Source organism: the organism of the source record quoted next, unplaced genomic scaffold (assembly GCF_019419815.1).
Source record: "Pyrus x bretschneideri cultivar Hongxiangsu unplaced genomic scaffold, Pyrus_bretschneideri_v1 Contig85, whole genome shotgun sequence".
NCBI classification, from domain to species: Eukaryota; Viridiplantae; Streptophyta; class Magnoliopsida; order Rosales; family Rosaceae; genus Pyrus; species Pyrus x bretschneideri.
In genome coordinates, this window is record NW_025999826.1 from 76,060 (window position 1) to 91,618 (window position 15,559).

At 38.2% G+C, this 15,559-nt stretch overlaps 2 protein-coding genes across 3 annotated transcripts; both read right to left on the minus strand.

The window, feature by feature from the left end:
• Positions 1-3,696: 3,696 nt before the first annotated feature.
• On the minus strand, positions 3,697-8,273 carry LOC125467972 (bifunctional dihydrofolate reductase-thymidylate synthase-like). 2 transcript variants are annotated; one of them, XM_048576172.1, is made up of 13 exons: positions 8,141-8,273; positions 6,887-7,383; positions 6,409-6,808; positions 6,266-6,310; positions 6,035-6,100; positions 5,344-5,405; positions 5,187-5,261; positions 4,928-5,093; positions 4,726-4,849; positions 4,496-4,602; positions 4,296-4,362; positions 4,074-4,144; positions 3,697-3,981 (listed from the first exon to the last, which is right to left on the minus strand). In XM_048576172.1, the coding sequence occupies exons 2-12, from the start codon at positions 7,321-7,323 to the stop codon at positions 4,089-4,091; spliced, it is 1,605 nt and encodes a 534-aa protein (XP_048432129.1). In that variant the 5' UTR covers positions 7,324-7,383; positions 8,141-8,273; the 3' UTR covers positions 3,697-3,981; positions 4,074-4,088. The 2 variants fall into 2 exon arrangements, 1 of the variants encoding a protein (XP_048432129.1); XR_007255314.1 differs by lacking the exon at positions 4,074-4,144 and having other exon boundaries at positions 4,177-4,362.
• A 1,286-nt stretch (positions 8,274-9,559) lies between these two features.
• LOC125473412 (diaminopimelate decarboxylase 1, chloroplastic-like) lies at positions 9,560-14,194 on the minus strand. Its single transcript, XM_048576174.1, has 8 exons — positions 13,616-14,194; positions 13,334-13,508; positions 12,197-12,346; positions 11,592-11,753; positions 10,835-11,020; positions 10,259-10,381; positions 10,011-10,100; positions 9,560-9,912 (listed from the first exon to the last, which is right to left on the minus strand). Exons 1-8 carry the CDS (start codon positions 14,125-14,127, stop codon positions 9,832-9,834), a joined length of 1,479 nt encoding a protein of 492 aa, XP_048432131.1. The 5' UTR covers positions 14,128-14,194; the 3' UTR covers positions 9,560-9,831.
• Between the last annotated feature and the right edge of the window lie 1,365 nt (positions 14,195-15,559).

The following is a 15,559-nucleotide window of genomic DNA, read 5'->3' on the forward strand; positions in this document are numbered from 1 at the left end:
GTTAAGATGTCTATGATCGTTGTATTAAGGTTTTAGAGTTTTCTACAAAGCCAATTTTCCGATTTTACGTATGAAGATAGTTGAAGCTGTATTCCAGTCAGAACTGTACAGCTATGAAAAAACAAAGATTTCAAGGCCTTCCTGATTTTTAGTCATGACATGCCACATATACTTAGATAAGAAGTCAAGCTACAATATTCTTATTTTCCAAAAGAAAGAACAGTCTCAAATCAGGCACACAAAGAAGCTGAACAGCAAGCCAGCACAAGCAGCAAGTCGCAGCATAAGAGACAACTTCCTAGATTAAACTGTACATGCTCGAAACAAACTTGGGTTTTGTAGCATACATCATCGCGAAGATACTTAAGTCTACTTTGTGTAGAATTTTGTGGAACTCAATTCTGAGTTACGTGAAAGACGTTATTGCCATTTTACTACTCATAGCGCAAGCTGAAATGTTCTGCGAGATTCCTCAAGTTCTTCCTCCTAATTCATATCAAGCAACATACAACATGCCTCGACAACATATGAATTCAAGATGCACACAGTCATGATCAAGTCAACGGAACCTAACGGTTCCAACAAATTCAAGTCTGCTCTGATGAGCTAAAATTGAAGGCCATCCACAAAGCATTGGATGACAACTCCACATTTTGTCCTTGTCCACTACTAGTGTGTAATGGAAAAGGACAGGAGGCATACCATATGGAGTAAGAATAAAAATTTCATGAATCCGAATGACTCCCACACCACATAGCAGTTATGAATCTAGATTCCCATACTTAAAGAAGTCTGAACGGCAAATTACTTTGCCTCACTTTAAAACCATTGGAGTAAGGCGGATCGAAGTAAGAAGTGCCTTCGTAGTCTGGTCATGGACTCAACAGCTCCGAGCTGAGTTGGATCATATTGAGCAATGATGCCACCATCATCTTGCTCCAGTAGGCGAAGTCCGAGCAACTTCGCTAGAATGACCATGTTTGTTCCACAAGACACGGAAACCTAATCCAACAAGGAATCAACAGGTTTCCTATAAGTCTTGGAGTTCCTATAATCTAGGAATTGGCGTGCGCGCAAGTAATCACACTTCTAAGAGGACACAATATCTATCATTAGATATCCTTTGGAATTCTCAAATGCATCATCAAAGACAAACAAGGAAAACAACTAGAAGGCCCATCTAACAAGTGAACAACCTTGGTCCAAACCATGGTATCACTCCAAGAGATAAGTACCTATTTTATTATATACACGATTAAATGCATGTCCAGGACAAAAGACCCAAACTAGGAATGATCTTTTCAGATCCTCACACACCATTGTTTGTTCTTTCTTACACCATTCATTATGGTACATGGAATACCTTAAATTCTAGAATTATGAAGAACTTTCAAACTTCGCACGAATGCAAGTCTAAAAATTCAAAGTGGTCAAAGGAGTATCTGTTAAGCCCATCCCATATTGTATGGTTAGCAGCTTGAGAGGCTCAAACCGTAATAAGCGCAGTTACAATTGATAGGCTACGGGCATGGAGACATGGCGCCCTAACCCGAGAGTTTAGTGCACCATTTGACCTCCAGAAATATTATACAACCAGAAAGGTTGTGGGTTATAACATTCAAATATGGGCTCGACGCCATTCCAGGGAATAGTTGAAAGGGCGATCTGGAAATCATCCGAGGTTGGCTCTAAACTTCGACCCTGAGTATAACTACTTCTATCCTGAACCAACCTACTAAGCAAGTATATTCTTCAACACCATGTGTTAAGCAGGTTCGAATGAGGTATCTAGACTACGAAATCCGTAAGAGAATTTTACAGAGCTCCGATACGCAGAAATGCCTTAGCCAAGCCAGCTAAGTGTAGTTAGATTGGAAACACTTAGGTCCAACGCATAGAGTCTGACAAAAGGGTTCAAGAAGTGTTTCCGACTCACATGTAGGCGACCAAGTCCTTAACGAACTTTCGTTTAAGATTTACTAAGGATAAATCAGCAATTTGGACTGAGAAAGAAGCCTTCTTGGTTACACGTTGCATTATTAAAATCCTCTGACCTAGAATGGGGCAAAGGTGAAAGAATGAACGGAATATACAAACAAAACAACTCAAACATATCATACTGACATTAAAATCTGGGCCATTCTGGGTATGTTTCGACACTTTTTCATCGTTAATCTGATCAATGCATTACCGCAAGTCTAAGGCAAAAGGTTTTCCATGTGTTTAATATTTGACTCTTGGTACCAGAGTAAGATGGTACTCTAAATATCGCTATGGGAATCTTTATAAACTCTAAGTTTGGGAGGTAACATTTTTCCTAATCAACGTCATCGAGAGGGTTTTGATGAACTCTATCTCGAGCCCACAAACTTACTTGTGTTTCACCTCAGTACTTCGTACTTCAAAATTAACTTACTTCGGAAAGATTGACGGATTAGACTATATTCTACAATTAGGAAGCAAAGGATGAAAAGTTCCAAGTGTTTTACTCTAACATGCTTAATGACTTGAGTAAAATAAACTTAGAAGAAAACTCTTGAGGCATCTAAGTCCTTCCAAGAATATATAGGCGCAATCCGCTTCGCATCCAACGTTTCAACTATGCATCTAGAACTTTGACTAGGGCTTTACAATATGGTCCAGAAATCCAAAAGATCAAACCATTAAGAGACAAGCGAGTAGAATTGGCCATACTTGGCTGGCTTCGGATCAACAAGAAGTTCAAATGTCATTCCAATGCACATTTCGAAGAAGTTATTTAAGGATGATTTACCCATGGTCAGTTGGTAACATAGTTAGGGGCAATTATGGGACCATGATTTTCTAGGCCCATGACATGTGAAGAGAATGATCAAAATGCCTGAAGCCCATGTAGCGTAGCCCCTAGGATAGGCTTAGCTCTATTAAAGATATTACTTGTCTCCCAAGAAAGGAAACCCTAGTTAAAGTCAAATTAGAATATCTTTGAGATTAGGCAAATATAATCATGATTCTAGAAAGATTGGGTATCATAGCTAGATTTCCTCCTATATAGTCTCCCAATTTGATGAAGATTACTTTCCCTACAAAAACTCTCAAGATCCCTCTCTTTCTCAGATCTATCTCTCTCTAGGACGACCTTTTTATTCTCTACAAGACTACCATATGCATCCACATCGCTCTCGATCTATCACTCTCTCTCAAACTTCTACAAACATATTCTCTCTATGCTTAGCAAAAGTCCTTATGCCGCCGTCTAAGCGTAAACACATTCATGGAGAACTCATCTCCCAACACCCTGCTAGGCTATTCGTCAAGGATGGTTTACTCCATTCTTTCTTATAACTATACTGGTGGTTTGATTCTCTTTCCCGGAGATATGTAGGCAGCCTTTCCCGGAATCAAACTCCCGCCCCCCTCTCATAGGAGATCATGGGCTAGTCCGACTAGATTCGCTTCCATCCATGGATGTGCGCAAATTTGGTTACAACAGGACGGAAAAATGGTTAGGATCAAGTTAGGTCAAGAGTTCATTTTTGTGGTTTCAGTTTTCCTGTAAAGTTGGAAACATATGAAGAAAATGCTGACTTCCAAGCAAATCCCATCCAAGCAAGTAGAGAGCCTGGACATTGCCAATAAGTCAAAATAACTGTTTCTTGCCTATCAAACATAACAAGCCGAAGCTCGAGGAACATAATCCAGCACTTATACCAAGCCAAGGTAAATCATGTGATCCAACTCCATTTAATTATAAACGTACAACATAGTAATTAAGAAAGCAAAGTGATGAGGCTCCATCCAGGTGACAAAGTACCGAAGCATGCTCAAATAAAAAGACAAAAGTATCCTAAATCACCTTAGAACCACCCGAGTCCGAGTGTATGTGGAACTAAAGGATTCCCGATTACTACAAATGCAAAGCTTCAAGTATATCCTACTACCAGTTATTCATCTGTATTGAAACTCTACATCAACATCAACATCAACCATCAAATCCTGCGCCTGAAACACGCATAAAAGCTTCAGTCTCGCATAATGTCTAATTTGAGGAACAAGATAATCAAATTGTACAACTTAAGTTGGTTCAAACTTACAATCCCAACCGCATGCTATGTAAACCCATTTGAATTAGCAAGGTAATATCGAGGTATAGGCAGGGTTAGACCTTTCAGTGCAAAGAAAGAAAGTGTAACTTGCCTTCAAAACTAACAGCAGCATCGCATAGACAAAAAGACTAGTCTCTGAGCTCTCTACTGAAAATTTGAGAAAGCCCTATACGGCCATTTTCATTTCTATCTTCTGATGAGGATCATAACCTATCAGTTGGAAATCAGCAGCCGCAAAAGAATCTATATTCTTTTTCTCAGGATTGATCTTCAAAATCTGCATTGAAATATAGGTAGGCAGCTGTAAATAAACAAGGTATATAACAGGGAGAAACGCGATAGAGAAATTAAGTAAAGTACACTTTCAAAGACCAAAAACAAGATCATGTATGTAACGTTATTAAACTTACTGGAAAAGGCTTGGGCAGTTTTTCAAGCTGCTCCTGCAAAGGCCTGATGTGAGTGCGGTAAACATGAGCATCCCCTAAGACATGAATGAAATCACCAGGAACAAGATCTGCACAAGATAAAAGTCTATTAAGGACTCTAAACACGCAACATCAGATGTAAGTTCTTAAATCCATCAGGTAGCAATGGAGAAAGAGGTGCCAGCTAAAAGAGTACTATTTAGAATGCATACCACAAACATGAGCAATCATGCATGTCAGAAGAGCATATGATGCTATGTTAAATGGAACGCCAAGGCCGATGTCAGCAGAACGCTGATACATTTGACATGATAACTCTCCATTGGCTACATAGAACTGCAAGGAGAAAGAAGGATGTAGTAAAACAAAAGAGATGTGATAATGAAATAAAAGTTATAACGCCTCAAGATAAACCTGAGCAAACATGTGACAAGGTGGGAGTGCCATCGATTTGAGATCAGAAGGATTCCATGCTGACAGTATAATCCGCCGATCATCGGGATTGTTTTTAATCTTGTCAATAACATCTAGCAACTGATCAAATCCTTTACCAGTGTAGTCAGCATGCATGTCAGTATACCTGTAACATGGAACAGAAATAAGTGAGTTTGAAACTAGACTTCATTACATAAATTAAATATCTAGAAGCTTAACTATACAGAAGTTTACCAACCTGGCACCAAAGTGTCGCCACTGGAATCCATATACTGGTCCCAAGTCGCCCTCTTCCTTGTCAGTTAAACCAACACTGTAGTGGCAGATACAAAAATCACTTAAAACTGCATAATACTTGGAAGTCCTCACACACATTTGGGCAGTCTAATACTTGCCTGTCAAGGTAGTCTCTAGATGCATTCCCATCCCATATGTGAATGCCTTTCTCCTGAAGGACCTGCCAAGTAGTCAAAGACTCAAATATAAGTATTATATATAGACGGAAGAACCTGCTTTCTTGCATCAAACTTCTCTGTGGGATGACGAAATCAATTGCATTTTTGTTGAAAATCTTGCTTTTTACAAACTAGAAAGTTGAGCATGGTCCCATAATCGTGGAAGCGAAAATAAAAATGTAACTTATGAGAACATAATTTAAATGCAAGAAGCTTCAAATGGTCCCCTTCAACTGCTGTAAATTCATAAAATTATAAACAATTTCAAAGCCACAGTCCTGAAAGCATCAAGATAAGTCATCTTTTTGTTTTAAATATACTGAGGAGAAACGACAAACACAAATTTCAAAATGCTCGACTTTGTACAGAAATCAACTTTTTATTAAAGGGGGACCCCAAGCCAACAAGGCTCCCGCTTTGCGAGGACACGGAACGTCTATCATATGCAGCCTTACCCTTGCTTTCCAAAGAGGCTGTTTCCACAAATCGAACCTGTGACCTTTTGGTCAAATTTTTAATAAGCTAGAAAAATCAACGCGCTCAGCTATAGTCCGATATGATGTAAAGACAATGAAACAAGGAAAAATATACATAGCATTCAAAAGGAAAAGGTTCGACGAAATCGTAATACCTTGGCATTTGTTGAACCACTGATGAACCACAGAAGTTCTTCAACAACCCCTCGCCAAAATACTTTCTATGGACCAAATTATCACAATGTAAGTCAGTTTGAAAAGGATAGAGAATCAAGTACCTAATAATCTAACCTCATGCCAAGGGAGTAAAATAGAATCTAATAAACTTGAAGCAACAGAGTAGGTTGAGAGAAAAACAGAAATCTGAAAAGGGATAATATGCATGCCTTAGTTGTCAGAAGGGGAAAAGTTCTTCGCAGATTAAACCGCATCTGTAGAGATACAAAGTAAATAAGTAAACATCAATTATCCATTTTATTGTTAAATGAAGGATAACAGGACTTTCTCAAAAATCTTAATTTAAGATTACCTGGCAACCGAATTTTGACAAAGTACCAGTCCCTGTCCTGTCATCCTTAGCAGTGCCATCAGAGAGTATTTCTCGAACCAACCTTAGATACATGTGCTCCTCATGTTTCTCAAAAATCATCTTCGGCAGAAAAGAAAAATTCTTCACCTCACACTTAATAGAGTCTGACTTACTATTAGAGTTCAGATCATTGTTTTCACAAAGGGATTCAACTGCAGAATTTCTTACACGAACATAAGTTGTGAAAGAATGACGAATGCCAATTTCAACCTTAGGAAAGGATGAACACCACGGCTGAAATACAGAGGAATCAATTGCAGGGATAAAAGTGTCACATTCAATGTTTGTCTCTATTTCTGTAATGTGAATGGCTTCACAGCCAGGCGCATTGAGAGCTTCCCTGGATACAGAAATTTTAATAAAAAGAAAAGAAAAATAAAGAAACATGGTTTAAACGAAATTAACAACAATGTCACACCTTAATATCTCGCCACCTCCAATGAGAAACACTTTCTCAATTGACAGACAGTAAGGAGAAGCAGCTAACAATTCCAAAGCAGATGCCATGCTTCCGCATATCACAACATTCTCTGCAGTAGCAATATCAAAACTCCCGGAACGAGTCAAAACAACATTAAGGCGGCCAGGTAGAGGTTGATGCTCAGGTAGAATGCTCTCCCATGTTTTTCTACCCATTATAATCGCATTCTTTTTCACAGGATCTGACGTGGTCACAGTGATGTCCTTAAAGAACTTGAGATCAGACGGCAGTCTCCAAGGCAGTTTCCCATCCTTTCCAATACCCATTTCTCGAGTCGCAGCCACAACAACTTGGTACGTTCTCTGTGGATTGGGTTGGGCATTACCATTTCCATTTGCACTCACCAACAATTCACCAGCCATAGTTGAACCCATGGACCGAAACTGCCTAAAATGAGAGCCGCACAGCCAATTATTCCAGAAGTGCAGTAAACCCTACAATGTAGCATAAATATGTTACGAATAACAAAATAAAACTAAATACAAAAGTGCGGACACGAGCATATGGCAATTGAACGAGAAAACAACACAGCAAATGAGATCAGAGAAAGTGCATAAGGTAATTGGGTACATTGTACTGGTAATTATCGAATTTCAAACAATTGGGGCATCTACATCAAAACCCACCAAATCCAATATTTCGATTATCTATAAATCAATATATAAACCATTAACAGAAACGTAAGTGTTACAACACAGTTACCGCTGCTACCGCCCATTTCGAAGTCAATCAGTGCAATTCAGGCGAAGCATTTAGTTAAGATTTTAGTGGATTTAACTAAGTTGTAATGCTATACTGTAAATTAGTTATTTATTAATTAAAATACAAATTAAAAAAAAAATAAATAAATAAACAGAACATTTGCAATTTTAACATATTAATCTGATGGTAAAACTTGCGTGGAAATGTGAAAACCAAATAGAGAAATTATGATCAGACCCAATCGAATAATTAGTCCAATAAAAACACAAATGCCACTAATTTCTAGCAGTTTAAACCCTATGACGGAAAAAAATACAGAAAAAATAAGTAAAGCAAACAAAAAAAAATAGAAATCAAGTATAAAATAATAGATCATACAAAAAAACAACAAAATCACACCCAGTTAAATCAAATAAGTAATATAATAAAGATAAAATTAAAAAATAAATAAATGGAATGGATTGGAATGGAATGCGAGAAGCAACTGACCGATCGTAACGCGAAGTGCGAAATCTTGGAGTGGGGGAGCAGCCAAGAGCAGCGGCAATCTAGGGTTTGAGAGCGGAAGGAGCGAGAGAGGGACTTGGAGAAGGCTGAAACCGCTTTCTTCGCTTTCAATCCTTTTCTTTCTTCTTTCTTTTTCTTTTCTCTGGCACTGACAAAAAAGGGCGAAAATGTAGAGAAAGTGGGGGAGAGGCAAGAAAAAGAGGAAAAGAAAAGAAAACAATTGGAATCAACAGCGATTGAGTGACATGTATAATCCAAATGCAAAAGGGCAGTTGACGCGGAGTTCCGCCAACGACTCTCTTCCGGAACGTGGGCGTGCCTACTTAAATGCCCCTGCCCACAATTCCACTATTATGCCAACTAGAACAATATTATCAACATAGTGCTATGTTTTAAAGCCCCGTTTTTACGTTTCACATCTTTATTAATTTTTTGCTATTAATTTTGTTGAATTCATTCAATTCTATGTTCAAAAATTGACAAGGTTTATAAGAACTAAAAAGTTATTTTTTAACGTTACTTTTTTTTAGTACATTCAACGCTATTTTTAGCTAAACTAAGAGCAAGTCCAGCCCAATTTAATAATTACTAGGTAATTAAATGAATAGTAATTGTCTGAATGTATTTTTATTACACGAATTGCCAATCAATTGATATTAAAAGGTTTTTTTTTTTTTTCAAATAAAATATAATAAAAGATCATTTTAACTTTAATCTTCGATAAAAAATTTAATCAATTTCGTGCGCTAAGCGTTCTGTTCATGTAAGAATTTGATAGGCCATCACACTACAATACCATGACCATAATTGTCAAAGAAGCTCCTCTAAGTTGGCGAGAGTCTATTGGGTAAGAAGTGACATAATAGTGACATTCTTCCTAACTAAGATAAAAGTGAACAGAACAATAAAATTCTGTTATATAAGAATTTACAAGGCAACTGTACCCAAGGAGAGATTTTATCTATTTGCCCCAAAACTCGGGCAACAAGCCATATATTATCTACAAGTCAAGAGAAATTTTTACGAGTGTTATTCCACTTATATAATGATAAATGGCGTATGTGCCTTTGTTTTCAACAAAACTTACCAATACCAATTTGTTATCAGTGCATTATCGAAAATATTGTTTCAAAATCAATAACGTGTCCGTTGTTTATTCAAGCGTAGTCAAAAGAAAATTTCTACCTATATCATACTTAAACAACAACGGCACTGGGTGTTGCGTATCAAATCTTCAACTGAAAACAAGGTGAAATTCTCTTGTAACCTGACCTTGTTTAGACCATGAATTGCTCATCAAAAAGATACACTCAATTTAGAATTGTTCAAGAAAAAAAGGTGCTCCAGAATAGTTAAAGAAACAAGCGATCCGTGTTTTCGATACCGTAATGCAAATGGCTCTGCAACTGGAAATGCTATAAATTTGATTGTGGAGTTGATAAAGGTTTGCAAATAGTTACATAAAACTCTTCACTGCTTATCAATCTTCTGTTCCATTTCCTCTCATGACAGCTACAGTCGAACTAGTAAACAACAAAATAAGGAGGTACAAATCACATTAAACGAGCTAACTTCGTATCCAAATACAAAAGTTCCGGAGTTACAACAAACCACCATGAATTAAGGGGAGATTCGGGCCTCTTTAGCTAGCGCTAACTTCCAATCTCTCACAATCAAAGACCGTCAAAGAATCGCATGTGGTCTTCAAATGTCTCTGCATGACGGATCTTGGCCACTGACCCATCTTCTTGAACCTGAAAACATTGTAAAAACTCTTAGAAACAAGTTACTGGAAAAGAGGATAGATATTGGTGTTACGGCGTAGGGATTGTTTGCAGTAACAATCACACACCCAATATTCTGGAGGACGCATTTTAAGATTGTAAGTTGAAGCCATGCTCATGCAGTAAGCACCTGCGTCGTGAACCACCAGACCAGCTCCCTGAAATGGCAACTTTAGTTCAGCAATCAAGCACCAAAATCCAAAAAGAAAACCTCCAGAACAGAATAACTGAGAACATCATCATCGTTTGATCTCCTAGTTGTACAATACAACAAATGATTATAGCTCTGACCTTCCAATAAAAAGTTTACAATTACCTTCGGTGGAGTTGGAAGTTCTCTATCCTTCCCTAAAAAATCTGCAGACTCGCAGACAGGGCCCACCACATCGAAAGTCGAAATCTCAGCATCAGGTGGTGTAGGAGCAACTAGTTCTATATGCTGCAAGAAAACTCCCACAAGTCAACTGAGATTTCAAGCCAATAACAAAATGGCAAGTCTTAAAAGAAGGGCATGATTAATTATTATGCGACAGCCAATGATTTGAGTCTAACATTATAGCAAATAAGGAAAGGAGTGTGAGATAAGGCAACTGAAATACACGACATTTGATCAAAGGTAAATCAAGAATGATGCATTCCAAATGGTATAACAGAAGCACAATAAGACACAGAAACAAAACTGATAACAGTAATTTTTTAGTGAATGAAGCTACTATAAGAAAGTTACTTACATACATACAAAACACAACATAAGATCCAAGAACCTACACCATGGATTACATTGAAATTTTTCTTGCACAACGAAAGGATTTCAATTGTTCATCATCTCCAGTTAACACTAATGACTGACATCAAAAGCAAGACTAGCAGTTGACCGCACTTGAAAACTTACTTGATAAGCATCATAGAGACTGGGACGAATAAGTTCGGCCATGCTTCCATCGATCACAATAAAGTTTTTGGTGCCATTTGTTTTGACACCTGTTACTCGGTTGACCAAGCTGCAGGTGTTTGCAATAACTGATCTACCAGGTTCAATGATAAGATTTAGACCTCGTGATAGGACCACGTCACGAACCTACACCCTCAGCATCAACGTTGAATAAATGTTAGTGAACATTCACATCAATCAAGATAGAAAAAACTTTTGATTCTCTTCAGTAGAATAACCATAAGGGAGCAAGCCCTAGGAAAATCCCTGAAGAAAGTCTTAAGTGTTTCGGGAAAAAATAGTCAATACTAGACCTGGCATATATGCTATGCTTATTGATTATTTGGGAACAAAAAGCTCGCAGAATGGTATGGGCAACTTAATCCCTTATAGCACTTACATGATCTTCATGAACCAACTCCATAAAGAGGTTATACATTCTTGTAATAAATGTAGAGGCAATGGTCATACATGGACTCAACAATCTAAAGACTCATCCTAAACACATCACATTTAACATCTGTGAGGTCCAAGGGATAGGACAAAGCCAGTAGTCTACACTTGAGATTTCAAGGAGCACCGTAACATGCATGTGCGTACTGCAGCATTAATAACTTCCTTTTTTATAATACTACATTAAGGTGTTATCCCATCACTCATGTACGCATGAATTGCATACCTAAGATAGAAAACAAGATTCGAAAGAGATCAAACTCACAGTGTTGATTAGATCTCTGGGTTTTGGAAGTAGGGCACCAGAATGATAATAATCTATCCCAAGTCCACCGCCGATGTTCAAGTAATCAACTTGAAAACCTTGAGACCGGATTTCATCAATGTACTTAACCATAAGAACAGCAGCATCCCGGAATATATCCACCTGGTAATACAAAAGGGAGGGGAAAGAGAGAGAGAGAGAGAGAGATATACTTAGACTTTGTAATCTGAGAAGTGGGTGTAGTCTGTCACAGAACATTAACAAGAAATCCACATATATTAAAATAGCATAGCAGAAAAAAAAAAACGAAGAATCATAAGTCAATCAGACTGAACAGAAGAAGGCGAAAGAGAAGGGCAGCTTATAATGCCTTCCAACCAACACTTACCAGCTGAATTTGAAATGGACAAATTAAACCTTTATTCACAAAAAGGTTCTTTATTTAAAGCTGTAACTCTGTTATTATGAAGCATAAACCAATTGATTTATGTTTCTTCTTAATGTGTTCTAGAATGACCAGAAACAAACATGGGTTTGAAAAATTTATCCTAGTTGAAAAAATTATATTGATAATATACAAGTATATGAACAAGTCATCAGCATACCTTGGTAATGGTGGATCCGAGATGACAATGGGCCCCAACAAGTTTTAGCTCATCAGGATGTGCCTTCACAGCATCCAAAAACCATTGCAGCTTCTCATTTCTAATACCAAATTTGGAATTCTTGTTCCCAGTGGCAACGTAAGCATGAACCTATGAAAACAACACATATTAAAACAGAACACAAAACAGAACATAAATGAATTAAGATCAATGTAAAGTTCAAATGCTCAGTACAGAGAACTTTACAATAATATTCAAAGGATGTGCCTTTACAAAAATATTCAAACACTAGCCTAAATCTGCAATTGAAGTTGGAGGAACTGGTGAGTCATGGTGGTTTGGGTACAATCTGTCCAGCATGGCCCATACCAAGCGTCTGTCTACATTTGTTTCTAAGAAATATAAAAGGGCATCACATTCAAATAAGTGTAACTATCTGAAGCACTACCATTGGTAAAATTGAATTCACTTCCTACAAAAATAGAAGTGCATATGTGGTGCTCATGGTCTAAATTTTTAGGTTTTTTGTGTCAGTGTCCGTGTAACATCATAAACAGTCTTCATTGCCAAAGCTACATAGCATGGGTACTGATCCCCTGGTAGTTGGAAAACACTCTTCACAACCACAGAACTATGTGGGACTAGGGAAAATATCAAACTTGCCATAATGGTTGTCGCATTATTATGAAACTAAAAGTATGCAGTCATGGCAATAACACGGCTGGTTAGCTAAATAATTAAGAACAAAACTTAAAGTACAGATGATATTAATCATTCTATAAAGTTAACATGGAAAAACTATTATGAACTGGTATCAAATATAACACAATAGGAATTCTGATTCTTATCAAATTCCTTGTTAATTATTAAAAGATTATCTCACCATGAACCATATTATGCATCAAACACATTCTATAACTTGAAATATTCAGGAAACGTGATTCTCAAGTTATGCATCAAGAACCTTCCTAAGTTCTCATTGATATAATTTTAGCTCAAGCGTCACAATATCAAATAATGACTTTCAGTTAAAGATTTATGTCCTAATTTTTACAAAAAGCATATCAAACATCTCATATTTCTAATTTCCTCACTGCCATGATTCATGAACATTGACACATTGTGGTTTATGCATACCTGAGGATCTACATCAGGGTTGATCCGAAGTAGAACATTGACCCTCTTGCCAGCAATCCTCGCAGCGGCAACAATATTTTCCAAGTCAAATTCACTATCGATATTGATAAAAACACCTTCTTGGGCCGCCAAAACCAAGTCCTCCAACAATTTTCCATTCCCATTAAAAATGCACCTGCACTCACACAATTGTACAACCATGAATTCAAAACATTCACACAAACAATTATATATATAATATATATATATACACACACACACTGGGTTATGCAGAATTTTTACTTGGTGGGATCGAACCCGGCTCGGAGAGCCAACCGGAGCTCATTCCCACTGACAAGAACAGCACCGCAACCCAATTGCCTCAAATGCTCCAAAATCTTGAAATTGTTATTGGCTTTAATGGCGTATCCGATTACGGAGCTCAACCCCTCCAACGCCTCCTTGTAGGCCTCGACGTTTCGGGTGATCTGAGGCTTGCTGTAGAGGTAGAAAGGGCGTCGCTCAACGGAATCGATGACGTCCTGGACCTTGAGGCCCTCGCAGTAGAGAAACCCATCGGAGGATTTGGAGAAGCAGTGCTTGAACGGCGTAGTTTGGGACAGGGATGTGGATGGGTTTTGGGAGACGACGCCGGCTCGGAGGACAAGGCGTTTTAGGGAGGTGCGGGGTCGGAGGGGTAGAATGGGGTTTTGGAAAAATGGGTTTCGGGTTAAAGGGTTTTTCAGGGGTTTGGAGAAGGATGATGGGGTATGGAAATAGAGCTGTGCCTGTGCCTGTGCCTGTGCTGCCGCCATTGAAAGCTCAAGGGGAAGAAGAAGCAGAGTGAATGCTGACTGCTAACAGACCTGCTGTTTTGCTGACTGGGAAAACTTTTGAATCGGTGCTTTCGTTTATTTTCTGACGGTTAGATTTTCATACTTTAATCTAACGGGTCAGAATAATTAGGAAAAAAAATTATAAATCTCAGTTTACTATCCTCAAATTTCGTGATTTTAAACATTTGGTACATGAAATTTTTTTCATCCTATAGTCATACCTAAAGTCTTAATGTAGACATTGAAATTTCAGTGAATTAAATGTTGACCGATGTATTAAAATTACAACCTTTATTTACTTCACCAACCTCACACACTTATTTCACCTACAACTTCCTCTTACTTCACCAACCTCACACATTTATTTCACCAACATCACACACTTACTTCACCTACCAACTCCATTTATTTTACCTACAACATCCACTCCCTTCACCAAAAAAAAATGGATGGTGGTGATTCACTCCCAAAAAAAAGGAATTTACATCACACCAAAACCTTGAAGCTTTGGAACTCTAAAGCTTTCAAACAAATCCCGAAGGATCAAGAAAGCTCTCTTCATTCTTCGTCAAATCCTCCTTCAAGATCAAGCTCCGACGACCCTTGAAGAAAGTGGTCATCATCTGTTCATCCTAAGATCAAGCCCCAACGGCCCTTTCGATCAACAACCTCAACAAATCCACACATTTAATCGTTCTTCAAGATTAAGTCCAAAAGCCCCTAGAAGAAATCCACACAACCATTATTGATGATCAAGCCCAAAAGCCCCTTTGAAGATCCATTCATCAATTGTTCATCCCTAGATCAAGCCCCGATGGCCCTTTGGATCAACAGCTCATCCACAAACTCACACTTTACGAAGATAGAATCAGAGGACCAAATTACAAAGAGATTGTAACCCAAAAATCATTAATATAAAATATTATTTTTGTACTCGTATTCTTGTTTCAGGAAAATTCATGTTTACAAATTTGGCATGCCCAGTGGGACTTCTGTACCTCTCATCTCTATCCTCAAATCATCGAAAAGCGCAAATGGCATCAAGAAAGAATCAAGCTGTTCCCGCAATCAAAGCGAAGAACAAGAACATCATCGCTGCAAGTGGTGATACTTCGAGCATCACAACCCGAAGTAAGGCAAAAGCTCTTTTTGCCGCGACTTCCGCCTCTGCATTAACTCTGTCAAAGGAACAAGAGCACCTGAGGCACGAGCCTGTGATCACCCTAGCCTCGCTAAGGTCGCCAAGAGGGGAAAGCCCGAGGAAATACTCAGAGTCCCTACTCTCCGATGCTGATTCAAGCGGCAGTACAACCATGCAAGTCATGACCACTGGAGCAACTTCAATCAAGGAGCAGCTAGCTCAAATGAATGAAGCAATCGCAAAGCTCACATGGACAGTGGAAAAGAAGGA

Bases quoted from the DNA above. Each gene is read 5' to 3' on its own strand.
- LOC125467972 (XM_048576172.1), bottom strand. From the start codon at position 7,323: ATGGGTTCAACTATGGCTGGTGAATTGTTGGTGAGTGCAAATGGAAAT. The intron at 5,262-5,343 runs GCAAGTATTAGA...CTGCCACTACAG, and splicing joins TCTAGAGACTACCTTGACAG to TGTTGGTTTAACTGACAAGG. The intron at 5,094-5,186 runs GTTGGTAAACTT...TCCATGTTACAG, and splicing joins TGGCGACACTTTGGTGCCAG to GTATACTGACATGCATGCTG.
- LOC125473412 (XM_048576174.1), bottom strand. From the start codon at position 14,127: ATGGCGGCAGCACAGGCACAGGCACAGGCACAGCTCTATTTCCATACC. The intron at 10,382-10,834 runs GTAAGTTTTCAA...GTTTTCTTGCAG, and splicing joins GTCTCTATGATGCTTATCAA to CATATAGAACTAGTTGCTCC. The intron at 9,913-10,010 runs GTGTGTGATTGT...CAATGTTTTCAG, and splicing joins TGCGTCCTCCAGAATATTGG to GTTCAAGAAGATGGGTCAGT.